Genomic DNA, 13,921 nt, shown 5'->3' with positions numbered 1-13,921 from the left:
CTATAAAATGGGTTAATATAGTAAACAGCAGCCAGTTCCAGAATTGAATAGTTGAAAGAAATGCATGAAGTACATTTATATTAAGTGCTTGGAGGCAGAGTGATAAGGTAACTTCTAAGACTGTCTGTTTTACAACTGTGTATAAACTAAAAATCCATGGCCAGTGGTCACCACGCACACTAAGTAATTACTCACAGATCCGTCTGTTGGGTTGATGGTGTCGTAAGTCTTTCCATCATCAGCATCTGTGAACTCTCCATTTATGAAACACTGATATGGCATTTTTACTGTCATTTGATTGACCTCCTTTGAAACCTAAGAAAGAGAATTATATTAATAGAGTCAGTGGATTTCTGTGCTTATGCATTTGATACCAAACAGCAATAAAGAAGCTTATTCACTAATGCAGAGGGAAAGGTCAACGGGATTCTAGTTCCTACTGTCCAGGAGAGACAAGCATATGTAAGATTTGGGCCTCAAGATGCTCAGATTGGCCACTGAGGTCAGAGGTTAGCATCTGTGATGACGGAACTGCTAGAAGCTGGGCTTCGCAAAGATCTGATTTTCTCCATTGTACAGATGAAAGATCACTCAAAAGACCTCCAGACAATGGAAACACCACCATCTAGTGGCAATATCTATGCAGTGCAGCCATTGCTTTCATTTAAAACCCTGAAATTGGCTTTGTCAATAGGTTTTCTTTTACACTGGTGCCAATTTAAGTTTTCTTTCCTTATGTTGCTCCCCATTTTCACTTTCTCTTACATATGTGTTGCCTAAATTGTACTCTCTGCTATTAGCTAACAGATGAATTCAGGTTAGTCCATTAACCTCTATGAACTTCAGTTTTTTCAACCATAAAGTATGATACCCGCTTTTTACAATTATTATGAGGAATAATTGAGATAATATATGTGAAACAGCATTATTGGCATAAAATTTTATATCAATGCAAGACATTAAAAAGGAAATTTAATAATTTAAAAAATCATTTCATCTAGAGAAATTGATGATGCTTAAAAACGAAACAAAAAATAGCAAGAGGGTGTCTTGCCTTATCCCATAGCAAGCACTCATGTTTCATGAAATATTTCCATTGTGTTTATGTAGGATATAATGAAGGAAACTTAATCTGAATTGATGTGTTCAGTCCCCGCATATAGTCCAGTTTTCTAAACTCATCATTCTGGGAATATGCTAAGTGTCTTACTTGTATTATCTAATTTGATTCTCTCAACAATCTTATAAGGAGATATTATTATTGTCCCATTTAACATATGAGGAAACTGAGGCTTAGAGGAGTTAAGGAACTTGCCAAAGTTCACACAGCTAGCAAGCAGTGTTACTTGGATTCAAATCAAGGTTGGTCTGACTCCAAAATTCATGGTCTTAACCAGATGATGCTAAACTGCTTTCCAAATTTACCTAAATTTTATTAAAAACAAATGGATGAGGAGCACTTCTGGAATAGTAAATTAAGGATCTCTGAAAAATCCACTCCTTCATAAAAGCAATGAGATCACTACAAAATATTATCAAAATCATTTTTCTCAGAACTCTGGAAATTAATCAAAGGCTTCAAAGAATCCATTTATTCAAGAAAAATAGATGAATCTCTATAGGAATAGTGAGCTTTGTGGTATATTAATTTGCCCTATTCCCATCTCTCTTGATGCTTTGCAGTAACTTGAAAACCAACATCTTTGCAACTATGGTAGCTGTGAAAACCAGCAGCCTGTTAGCCACTGGAGAGGAAAAATGCGTCTGGAGCTCTCCCAAAGCCTCATCCCCAGAGAGTTATTACTATTTGGCCTGGAAGTTCTCTGAAAAGCTCCATTCTCAGGGCTTGTCTTTATTTGACCTGACTCAGAGTTGGCTGTGCACAAACAGCCCTATCCCTTGGGTATTGTCCAAAATAATCAGTGGCAATTGTTTAACATTGCAGCTGCCTGAGGCAGTAATACCAATTGGGAATAACAAATGGGTGATGAAAGAACTTAAAAGGAAAAACAGGCATGAGATATCCATAGGAAGCTTTAAAGAAGCTCTGGAATATTCCTGGGAACCTAGAAGGCCAACACATGTGCAGAACTTATGCATGTGCCCAGGAAAGACCCGAGAAAGCCCTAATCTCTTACCTCTGGCTGACCTGAGGCTCTGTGCAAGCAGGAAGTGTGTGAAGACAAAGGCAGAGCTGTAACAGCCTGCTGGTGCTTTAAAGGTATATTCCAACACACTAGAGTCTCTCATTAAAGGCTAGGAGACTTAATGGTTCAAAGAATTTAAGGACATCTACATCCAATCATTAACTGACCACTAAGTTAACGAAGCAGAGACTTCCATGATGGCAAACAACAAAGATAGGCTTTACAGAATTAGTCCAAGAAAGTCACTAAACAGAGAAAAAGCAGCAACAACAACCAGCAACTACAACAATCCCTGCGAAGGTAGGGGGGATCTGATTTCCAGAGTTGCCACATTCTATTATTTAAAATGGCCAGTTTTCAACAAAAGATTATAAGATATGCAAAGAAACAGGAAAGAACGGCTCATACACAGAGAAGAAAAGCAGTCAATAGAAACCATCTCTGAAGAAGCCTAGACATTAGATTTATTAGACAAAGATTGTAAATAAGCTTTTATAAATACGTTCAGAGGACTAATTCTTTATGTCTAAAGAATCAAAGGAAAGTAAGAGAACAATGTCTCATCAAATAGAGAATATCAACAAAGAGATAAGAATTATAAAAAAAGAACCAAACAGAAATTCTGGAGTTGAAAAGTGCAATAACTGAAATTAAAAAATTCACTAGAGGGGCTCAACAGTAGATTCAAGGGGGCGGAAGAAAGAATTAGCAAACTAGACAATAGGTCAATAGAGATATCCAGTCTGAGAAACAGGAAGGAAAAAGAATAAAGAAAAATGAACAGAGACTCAGAGGCCTGTGGGACACCATCAGATGCACCACCACACGCGTAATGGGAGTCCTAGAAGGAGAGGAGAGGGGAAAAAGGGCAGAAAGAATATTTGAAGAAATAATGGCTGAAAATGTCCCCAATTTGATTTAAAAAAAAATTAATCTGCACATCCAAAGAGCGCGTCAAACTCCAAGTAGGATAAACTCAAAGAGATCCATCCTAGACATATCATAATGAAATGGTCAAAAGCCAAAGACAAAGAGGGAACCTTGAACGCAGCAAGAGAGAAGCAACTCATTGCATAGAAGGGATTCTCAATAAAATTAACAGATGACTTATGCTTAGAAACTGTGGTGGCCAGAAGGCAATAGGATGACATATTCAAAGTGCTAAAACAAAAAGACTCAATGAAAAATTACATATACAGCAAAAATATCCTCTAAGAACAAAGAAGAAATTAAATTCTTCCCAAATGAACAAAAACTGAGAGAATTGTTAGCACATTGCCCTTCAAAAATACTAAATGGTGTTCTTCAGGCTGAAAGGAAAGAACACTAGACAGTAACTTAAATCTACACGAAGAAATAAAGAACACTGATAATGGTAAATATAAAAGTCAGTATAAATGTATTTTTGTTTTTATCTCTTCTCTTCTCCTATCTGATTTAAAGATTTTATTTATTTTATTTTTTCCCCCCAAAGCCCCAGTGGATAGTTGTATGTTGTAGCTGCACATCCTTCTAGTTGCTGTATGCGGGACTCGGCCCCAGGATGAACGGAGAAGTGGTGCCTCGATGCGCACCCGGGATCCGAACCCGGGCCACCAGCATCGCAGCGCGCGCACTTAACCACCAAGCCACAGGGCCGGCCCTCTCCTATCGGATTTAAAAGACAGCTGCATAAAGCAATAATTAGAAAACTATATTGGTAGGCTTATAACATATAAAGACGTAATTTATATGACAATAATAGCACAAGTGAGGGGGTAGGGAGCAGAGCTATATTGCAGCAAAGTTTTGCTGTACTATTGGTATTAATCTGAATTAGAATGTCTTAAGCAAAAAAGTCCATTGTAATCCTCAAGGCCACCACTAAGAAAATAACTAAATATATATAGTAAAAGAAACAATGAGGGATTAAACTGGCATACCAGACAATATCCATTTAACACAAAAGAAAGCAGTAAAGGAGTAGAGGAGCCAAAAAGGCATTAATCAAGACATATAGAGGCACAAGTGGCAAAAGAACAATAGATAAATGAGATTTAACCAAATTTTAAAACTTTTGAGCGTCAAAGGAGTGTATCAAAAAAGTGAAAAGAAAGCCCACAGAATGGAGAAAATATTTACAAATCATAAATCTAATTAGGGTCTAGAACCCAAAAAATACAAAGGCCTCTTACAACTCAATGATTAAGGCAAATGTCCCAACTAAAAAATAGGCGAAGGATTTGAATAGACATTTCTCCAAAGAAGATATATAAACGGCCAATCAGGGCATGAAAAGATGCTCATCGTTAGTCATCAGGGAAATGTAAATCAAAACCACAATGAGATATCACTTCACACCCACTAGGACAGCTAAATTAGAAAAGACAGGTGATGGCAAATGTTGACGAGGATGTGAAGAAAGTGGAAGATTCCTACATTGTTAATGGGATTGCAAAATGGTATAGCCACTTTGGAAAACAGTTTGGTAGTTCCTCAAAAAGTTAAACATAGAGTTGCCATATGACTCATCAATTCTACTCCTAGATATATACCCAAGGAAACTGAGTACGTATGTTCACGCAAAAACTTATACATGAATTTTCATAACAGCATTGTTTACAATAGTCAAAAAATAGAAACAAACTGAATGTACATCAACTGAGGAATGGATAAACAAAATGTGGTGTAGCCACACAATGGAATATTATTTGGCCAGAAAAAGGAATGGAGTGATAATATACTCTACAACAGGGATGAACCTTGAACCATTATGCTAAGTGAAAGAAGCCAGATGCAAAAGGCCACATATTGTATAATTTCATTTATATGAAATGTCTAGAATAGACAAATCCATAGAGACAGAACGTAAATTAGTGGTTTCTGAGGGCCGGGGGCCGGCAGAGGAGAGCAGAGAATGATGGCCAATGCATGCAGGGTTTCTTTTTGTGGTGACAAAATTGTTTCAATAATCAGATGGGGTGATGGTTGCACAACTGTCAATATACTAAAAATGACTGAATTGTACATTTTAAAAGGGTGAATTTTATGGTATCTGAATTATATCTCAATAAAACTGTTACTTTAAAAGGGTTATAAATATAAAAACAAATGGATGAAAGGCACAGAATCCTCCTATAGTATATGGATCTTGATGCAGATTTTAAACACCGCGGAAAAGCTTACATAATCCACCACCAGCTCTGCTTCTTGATCTTCTCCTCTCAGTTTCCTCACGACTTTTTGGATGAAGTCTTCAAACTTGGTGGCCATATAGACATCTTCGTTCTGTAACTGAAGCCCACCACACTTCTGTCTGATCTCTTCAACCAGCCTTAAAGTAAGAACCAACTCATGTTACTCACATTTTTTAAAGGGTTTAGGGGGACTGTATTATTACATTTGTCAAGTTGCTTTGAAGTAACACTTATGTCACATGCCTATTTATATCCTATGAGATCTTCTATGATAATAGTCAGAGAAATTGATAAAACTGGGAGAAAAAAAATTAAAAAGTGTTCTAGATGAACAGTGGCAATCTCTTCTGTTTTTAACTTTATACATGACTAAAAATAAAAGAAATCAAGGCAAAAACATTTTAATTACCTGCAAGCAAGATAATAAGGGGCACATAAAATCAGCTCCTTTCCTTTCAAATGTATTCAAGGAATAAGAAATAAAGGAAATTTCCTAACTGTAAAGATTATGAGAAACAAAGGTCATATTGTAGAATATTTTCTCTAGATCATGTGTAAGAATAAAACAAACATTTGTTTGTATGACATGGTTAATATAGGTACTAACGAGAATCAGGCAGCAGGTCAATATAATTTTTGAAGTCCTTTCCAATCCTTTGATTTTTCACCATTAATTTTTCAAATTACAGCTGTTATTTGACATTTCTTGAATAGCACTGGTGTACTAGATACAGTATAGAAAGCCTACCACAGTTGCTGTTCAGTGATTTATTCTCTAAAAGAGATGAGGTGCCTTGGTAGTTCAAGACAATAGTATCAGATGATTATGCTAAGTCATACACTCAAACAGGAAATGCGTAGTTCCTGCAGGAATATCTTGCTAGCAAAAAAATAATATTAAAAGTACGGTATTGAAATCTTTAGTTGAGCAAATTAGAAGTTTCCAGGAGCTCATGAATCATAGCTGAGAAATCTCTAATTTGAGGAACCAACTCTCTTGACTTCTGACAATGATATTTGCTCTTGAAATGATCACTTTTTGATTACTGGAACAAAAACGCTTCATGAATGAAGGGACTCTGTCTTGTTCATGACTGTATCCCCAGTGCAAAAACTGTTCCTAATATGCAGTAAGTGTTCAATAAATTTTGTTAAATAAATGAGTGAATAATGAATAAACAGAATATTCATCAAGCAATTGATCAAAGCAATATTTCCTTGCTTTGTCGAAAGGAAGGATTATGTCAAGCAGAGTAACATTCTTTACCCTGTTTAATTAGTGAATGGCCATAGTGTGCCTCTCAAAGAAAAAACACCTCTGCAAGACTCTCTGCTATTAGGATCCTGGAACACTGTTGGTGCCATGGTGGGTCTGGGGTGGAGGGGAAGGTTCTAGGACTTCCAACTTGAGGTAAACCTCTGTAGAGAAATTCTGACTATAGGGTGATTGTCCTTACTCTTACAAACAGCCTGATAATCCTCATTCTAGATATACCATCCTGGGTAATTTGGGGAGATAAGAAAAAAAGATTTGGTGGAAGAGTGATCAATGTTAGGTATCCTTCTGGATCAGACCATATAGGAAATTCCCAATGAACATTCTCACTCAGAGCTCCCCAATTCCAACATCATATTGGAGGAAAATCAGCTAAGAAATATAAACACAAAATTTTAAAAGAAACAAACAATTAGAAGGGTTGGTTTTCTAGGTATATAATAAATATGAAAACAACTCTTAGTTAGCAATAAAGAGAAGGGAACAAATATATGAGTTTGACCACGGAAACAAACAAACCAAAAACGATGAAGAAAAGAGAAATATAGTAGATGGGTAGGATAGAGTGATAACATCCAGAGACAAGGATTTGGATTTGATCCAAGTCCAAGTCAAAATCCCCGGTGGAGGGGTATGGGTCAATCAGTGGTGATTTTACCTGACAACATCCATTGATCTTGCTCCAGATTTAAAGAAGTCTGTTGAGTTTTCAATAACAGGGATGTTGCTTAAAATTCCAGCCCAGATGATCTACACAAGGGAAACTTTTATGAGGCAAGTACCATGTAGAACACTGTGGCAGAGATTAGCTAGCTCCTCACCAAACCTATCTCTTCTTCATCTTGGATACATGGCTTGATGACGCTTCTCAGCCTCTCTTCAAGCCAGATGCAGCTGTGAGACTGACTTCTAGCCAATGAATATGAGTGGAAGTGACCTGCATTCCCAGTCCTGGCCCATGAAACACCTCCCTCACACAATTCTCTGTGTTTTTGCACCCTCTTGGTTGTCGGGAGTGGAGATGACCTCCAGGGTGATCTTGAAGAGAGTAGAGCCTGGGCCCCTGAATGACTCCATCCCTCATCCTCATGTTGCAGCTTCACCCCTAACCCCCCTGCCAACCTAGAACTGCCTTGGATTATTTATGTGAGTGAGAAATAAATTTGCATATACATTTTGGCGTTGATTTCCTATTGCAGCTAATACAAAAAAGGAAATAAATTTCCATCCCCACTACTTGGAGGACTGACGGTACCAGTTACAAAAACGCTTAAGTTTTCCAAGGTAAGAGTAATATAAAGGATATCAAATGTTCACCTTAATGGTCTCTGCCACCTTCAACTCTTCGGCTGTAAGTTCTACCACTGATGTCTCTCCCGCTGAAAAGTACTGGGAGGCAGGAATCATTTTTCCATCTTCGAACTGCAGATTTCTTACCATCAGCTACAAAATAGCAACAAAACAAGTGGCAGAATTGAGGATTATGACAATTCAAAAGTAAGATTGGTGGGAGAAGGAGCCTTGTATATTATATGGATATAAGGACCAGCTTATCTGGAAAATACAAAAACAGGGATTAAATCACCGTTATGTGTAAAAGAACTGAAATGGCATTCCAATAAAGGCAGCAGAAAGGATAAGTTAAGTCTAGGGGTAGATACATCTCAAAATGGATAATAAGCCCCTGAAAATTTGACATTTGGATGTAGGTATTTGGACTAAAACCTACCATAACTCCTATTAGTACTACTGCTGCCATCATTTGAACATGTACTCTGTTCCATGCACCGGGCTAAGTAGGTATGTATGTGCTGAAGTTTCTTACTCAATCTCATAAATCCTGATGGAGGCTGGTGCCACTCTTATCCCCATTTTAGTGAGGAGGCAATGAGGTTAAGTAATTTGCCCAATGCCACACAGCTGGTGAGTAACAGAGTTGGGGTTAGAACCCAGAACTAGCTGGACTCAAAAGCCTAAAATCTCAGTAACTGATCTATCCTGAAAGCTACCAGAAAGCAGCTGTGAGCTGCAAATTCCATTTCGCTTTCTTCATTGTGAAGTTGCATGAGGGCCCACAGAGGCCCAGAGCCTACACTCCCAAGCACAGGCCATGTAGGTGGGTGCATGCCGCGTGAGGCAAAGGCAATGAAGAAGGCCACATCCATCTCATTCGATCCTCCCAGACTCTGGCAGTGGGGAGGCAGACAGACAAGATCACTCTCTCTGTTTTACAGATAGGGAAACTGAGACTCAGAGGGGAGAGGCATCCTGCCTAAGACCAGTAAGTGGCAAAGCCACTGTTTCCTGACTAAATTCCAAGCTCTTTCTACCGTATCACAGAGCAGACAGTGCAGGTCCTTGGGGCCCATCCTGAGAAGGCTTGTCCTCATCAAGGCACATAGACCCAGCTCATCCCCAGAGAGAAATGGGGCACAGATATCTTGAGCCTCCCACATCCCACTGCAAAGCCAGATTACCTTGTGAAAGCTATTCCCTTAATAACTTGGGTTATAGAAGGAAACCAAAAAAGTTATTTTATAGGTGACCATATTGAACACTCACTGCTTTTCCATCGTTACCAAAAAGAACAAGTCCGTTTTTGGTAACAAGACCAGGCTTCTTGGCACCTTTAATTTCCAGTGGTTCTCCAGGAGGCACGGAGCTATTCAGTAACGATGAGCCATAGAAAGTGACCATCTAATAAAGAGACGAAACTCAGATTGTGAAATAAAGAAGGCTGTTCACAGGGGTGTGTGCAAGCAGGACTTCCTGAAAAAAAGCTGAAGTTGGAATCATCATTTATTATAAAATTGGGACACCCCAATGTGAGAGACTATATCAGGCATCTGTAGAAATGACACAAAGCAAGAGATAGTCTGAGAATGTGTGATTGAAGAGTTTAAAACATGTCCCACATCCAGGTGACACAAGTACCCATTTATCACTTATTTACATCAATACAAAGGGGAATGATAAAAAGCTCTCACAGACTTTGCAGCCTGACGGTAGGGTTTCTGGAGGACGTGGAGGTGTTGGTGGGGGTCAGCGAGGGCAGAAGCAGAGTAGTAAACAGACATTACAATGCAAAGAGATGCATGATGGGAAGTACAGGGTCCTTTGTGGGTCAGTTCCTGGAAACAAACTAGATACAGACTGTAACCAAGAGAACTGGACAGTAATCAATTTGTTATTATAATTATTGTTATAATTCTACGACTATCCACTATCATTTATTGAGCACTATAAGAGTTAACATTTATTGAATACTTATTCTATGCCAGGGACTAAGTACTTAAATGAATTAACATGTATTAACTCATTTAATCTTCACAATAACCCATAACCTATAAAGGAGGCACTATTATTAGTCTCATTCTACAATGAGGAAACCAAGGCACCCAGTGGTTAAGTCACCTGCACAAGGTTACACACCAAATAGTGGCAGAGCCAGAATTTTAATGGAAACATTCTGGCTTCAGATCCCACACTCTTAACCACTGCACTAAACTTCCTCCCTTGGTGCCTCATGGATCCCACATATTTTTTGTTGGCACCTAACATGCACTGAGAACCCTGCTTCAGTGCTGAGATTATCAAGACAATAACATGAAGCCCTTGCCCCCAAGGGGCTCATAGTCTATTGGAGGGAAAGGGATAGGTAAATAAAGAGACATTTACAATACATAATATGCTATGTCAGAGGTAGGCAGAGGGTTGTTGGAATAGAGAGGAGGGACACTAAATCCCATCAGGCTGGGTGTGTGAGGTCAGAAAACTTCCTAAAGAGGTGAAACCTGAGAATCTGAGTTGAGTTGGGATTCCCCAGGGATTGGAAGGCCCACCTTCCCTGCCTCATCTCTCCCCACGCCTCTCACATCTGCTCCTCAGACCTGCGGCTCCAGCTTCACTGAACTCTTCTGTGAGTCCTTGACTGTGTAATACACCCTATCTCTGGGTCTTCATCTCTTTGTCTCTTCTTAAAGAGACAAAGTTGACCTCTTCTTAAAGTGCAAGCAAAGCAGTCAGCTTTTCTAGGAGGTCTTTCCTAACACACTTGAGTCTGGGCCACAATGATAATATTTGTCTAACTGTATTACAAGTGTTTACTCACTTTTCTGCTTTCTCCATAAAATTGCAGTTTCCTTGAGAGCTGAAGCTGTGCCTAGTGTCTACTTCACAGCAAATGCTTGATACATGCAAGTAAAGAGGAGGCTGTTTTCTTTTAGCTGGTCACATAAACCTAGAATCAGAGGCCCTCCTCATGACCAAGAGAAGGACCAGAGGAAGCCTAGACTTACACGTAACACCTCTTACAAATGCAATATGAAAAAAAATAATTGGTCTCTAGAAAATACCTGTCCGTTTATCTCTGTCCAAGCTCCAGGGACTTTATCATGACCTCGGATCCAGTTATGTAAAACTTCAGCAGATTGATCCCAAGAAATCTAGAAACACACAAAGCACAGGCTGAGCTTCCTAATGCTGTGAGTCTCAAAGGCAACAGAAACATTTGTCTCCATCAGTGGCAGATGTGGGTAGGGGTGTGGCAGGCTGGCTTGAGATCTACCTTTTGGTAAGGAAACGGTACATTGGGAACTACTTAAAGGTAGAATGCCATGAACTTTCAGATGTATTATTGAGTTGATATAAATACCTCAGCATTTTCCTTTTTCTGGATACCTTCATATGTTGCCCCTTCTTCTGGCTGGGGAATACGAGGAGCTTTTCCATCAGCTATGAGTTGGACAGCTTCCACCTAAATCCAAAAACATTACCAGTGTTAGAACCCAGTGGTCAATGATGGCATAGTCTGTTTAACTGAAGTTTCTATTTAATAGAATTGCTACGTACAAATCTGGCCAGAGAGTCAGACTCTGATAATAACTACTTTCTTCAGATCCACCTATGTGCCAGGCAGTGTGGTAGCTACTCTATGTAAAATATCCCTTGTAACATCACACCAATCCTGCAAGGTGGATATTATCATTCCTATTTTACAGATGAGGAAACTGACGCTTAGAAAATTTAAACAACTAACTCAAATCACAGAGATAGCTTGTAGGTGTCAGAAGTGGGATCTGCATTCAGGTCTATCTACTGCTGACATCAAGCTTGTACTCTTAAAAATGACTCCCTTGTTTAAACAAATTTCAACCTCCTCTTGGTGACTCAATGGAAAGTTCAGGAATATAATTGTAAAATAAGTCATTGTGGGTTGTTTCTGCTCATCATGATGATTCCAGAAAGTGATCCATTGTTATATTTAAGGAATTCAATTTGCTTTCTAGCTTAGGACACCTGGAATAAAAAAATGCTAAAATCTATCCATGAGTTTGATGGTCTTTGGGATGTGTCCTGCGTTCCCTTCCGAATCGTACTTATATTTGCCTTGAGTTGAGAGCCTGTCTCCTTCACTGGGAGGCCTAGATGAGCTTGAGTTCTGAGATTTCTCTCTAAGTACTCACTGATGCTGACCAACCTCCCCGAGAGGGAGGGAGCCACCTGGGAACAGGGTCAATTCCACCCACTTCTGGCTATAATATCATCAGGTACAGGATCCGAGCTTGAGCAAATGCCACTGAACACACAAAGTACTATTTTGATTGTAATGATCATTGTGAGCACCTACTGTGTGCCACATCCTTTACACAAATGTCATTTAATTTTCACATCCAGCCTATAAGCCAGGCAGTATTATCCAAATTTTATAGGTGAGGAAACCAAGGCTAAAGAGGCCAAGTGACTTTCCCATTGTCATACAAAAAATAAGTGGTAGAATGGGACGTTTGGTGACTTTCTGACACCAAAGCCCTACTCTCTTAATCATTAAACGACACAAATCAAGCACTGCTCTCCTCCCTGCTAAATCAATAGCTGCTGCTTTATAGCATCTTACTGTCCATCTCTGTGTTGCTACTTCTACCACATCAAACTCTGGAAAACATTCAATGACACTGAAATTATCTTTCAATATTTTTATAAGCTAACATATTTTCACTTTGTAGTGTACACGCTTTGAGCTTTTTATCCAGAGCACATCTGAATAAATAAAGCAACACCAAATTTCACCCTGTTACCTAGACTGATTTCAAATACTTTTGAAGAAAGTCCAAATTACATGGTAAAATTTCTTAAGATTCTGTACACTTCTTTATGATTGGAGGTAAAGGGTTGGAGATTCAAGTATTTGGTAAAATAAATGAACAGTTTGATGGCTCCTTCATCCATTTGATCACCACTCTCAGAAGAACAAGTCAGCTTCATAGACTAAGAAATTTTAAAGTTCAGATTTCCACCCTAAATATACCACCCTATTGGTAAATATAAAATCTAATTTTGTTTTTCTGCTTTATATTTTTAGTAAAAATCCAAATGAGCAAATTCTCAATAAAAGAAAAATATTTCCAAAACTTTAAAGTTTTACTAAAGTCTTCTTGATGGCCTAAGTATACTGACCATGGCCTTGATTCCTTCAGGATAAAGGAATCGATTATAAAGTGCATCCACTGTATCATTGGGTTTGATATCACATGATCTCTGAAGAAGGATGGGTCCTGTGTCTAAACCATCATCAGCCCAGAAAACAGAAAATCCAGCTTTCTTATCTCCCATAATGAGAGTCCTGTGAAAAGAAGAGTTTCAACTTAAAATGTTGGTTAACTGTATCATAAAGTGATGGAGATGTCAGCACGCATACAAAGCAGTACTTAATGGTACTGTTATTTTACACATCCTCTTATCTGTAGTCTTTCTTGTTAACACATACTAATGACTTATAGTCTACTGAAAAAGGCATTAGAGTCCATCATTCCTACCACTCACTGATTCCCACGTGTTGGCTTTCTACTGCAGCATCAAGTAATTTTGCCCACCCAGGTCCAATTCCTACATGGTAATTGACCCTGTATTAGGCGGAATAAGATAATGGAAGACATAACAGAGGATACTCAGTACCATGTAAAGAGGAGAACTGATTAACTTAGGTCGTGTAATTCAGGTATAAACATCACTTAAAGGTACAATTAGCTCTAGATTTTCTGTGTAAATTGTGGTAAAAGATGATTGGTGAATTCAGTTATTTGTATTTTGTTCTCTATAAAGCATAGCCTAGGAAAATACTGGCCCTACAGGAGCTTATAATACATACAATAAGCTGGATATGTGGACAAATACATATAGAAGCATATCAGAGAGTGGGCTACTATAGACAAAGTATGAAGTTGTAGGTCAGCCATGCTCATGATCTAAATCATTTTTACTTCTCTGAGCTACTAATTAAGCAAGCTCTAAATCAATCAATCCATCACTCTTTTCAGAAATAT

The 13,921-nt window shown here is 38.6% G+C and overlaps 1 protein-coding gene across 1 annotated transcript in view; it reads right to left on the bottom strand.

Annotated features, from left to right (window-relative positions):
• The window catches only part of ALDH1L2 (aldehyde dehydrogenase 1 family member L2), a 56,708-nt gene that overhangs the window by 29,105 nt on the left and 13,682 nt on the right, over positions 1–13,921 (bottom strand). The window contains exons 4-11 of the mRNA XM_087449008.1: positions 13,056–13,221; positions 11,254–11,355; positions 10,955–11,044; positions 9,162–9,296; positions 7,917–8,042; positions 7,258–7,349; positions 5,313–5,460; positions 196–315 (exon numbers count right to left, since the gene is read on the bottom strand). Of these exons, the coding sequence (XP_087305134.1) occupies positions 196–315; positions 5,313–5,460; positions 7,258–7,349; positions 7,917–8,042; positions 9,162–9,296; positions 10,955–11,044; positions 11,254–11,355; positions 13,056–13,221 (979 nt within the window). The remainder of the gene's footprint in view (positions 1–195; positions 316–5,312; positions 5,461–7,257; positions 7,350–7,916; positions 8,043–9,161; positions 9,297–10,954; positions 11,045–11,253; positions 11,356–13,055; positions 13,222–13,921) is intronic.

Source organism: Ceratotherium simum, chromosome 25 (genome assembly GCF_057802395.1).
Source record: "Ceratotherium simum simum isolate JZ-2026a chromosome 25, ASM5780239v1, whole genome shotgun sequence".
In the NCBI taxonomy this organism is placed as follows: domain Eukaryota; kingdom Metazoa; phylum Chordata; class Mammalia; order Perissodactyla; family Rhinocerotidae; genus Ceratotherium; species Ceratotherium simum.
The sequence above is the reverse complement of the archived record's forward strand: the minus strand, read 5'-3'. Positions and strand labels throughout refer to the sequence as shown.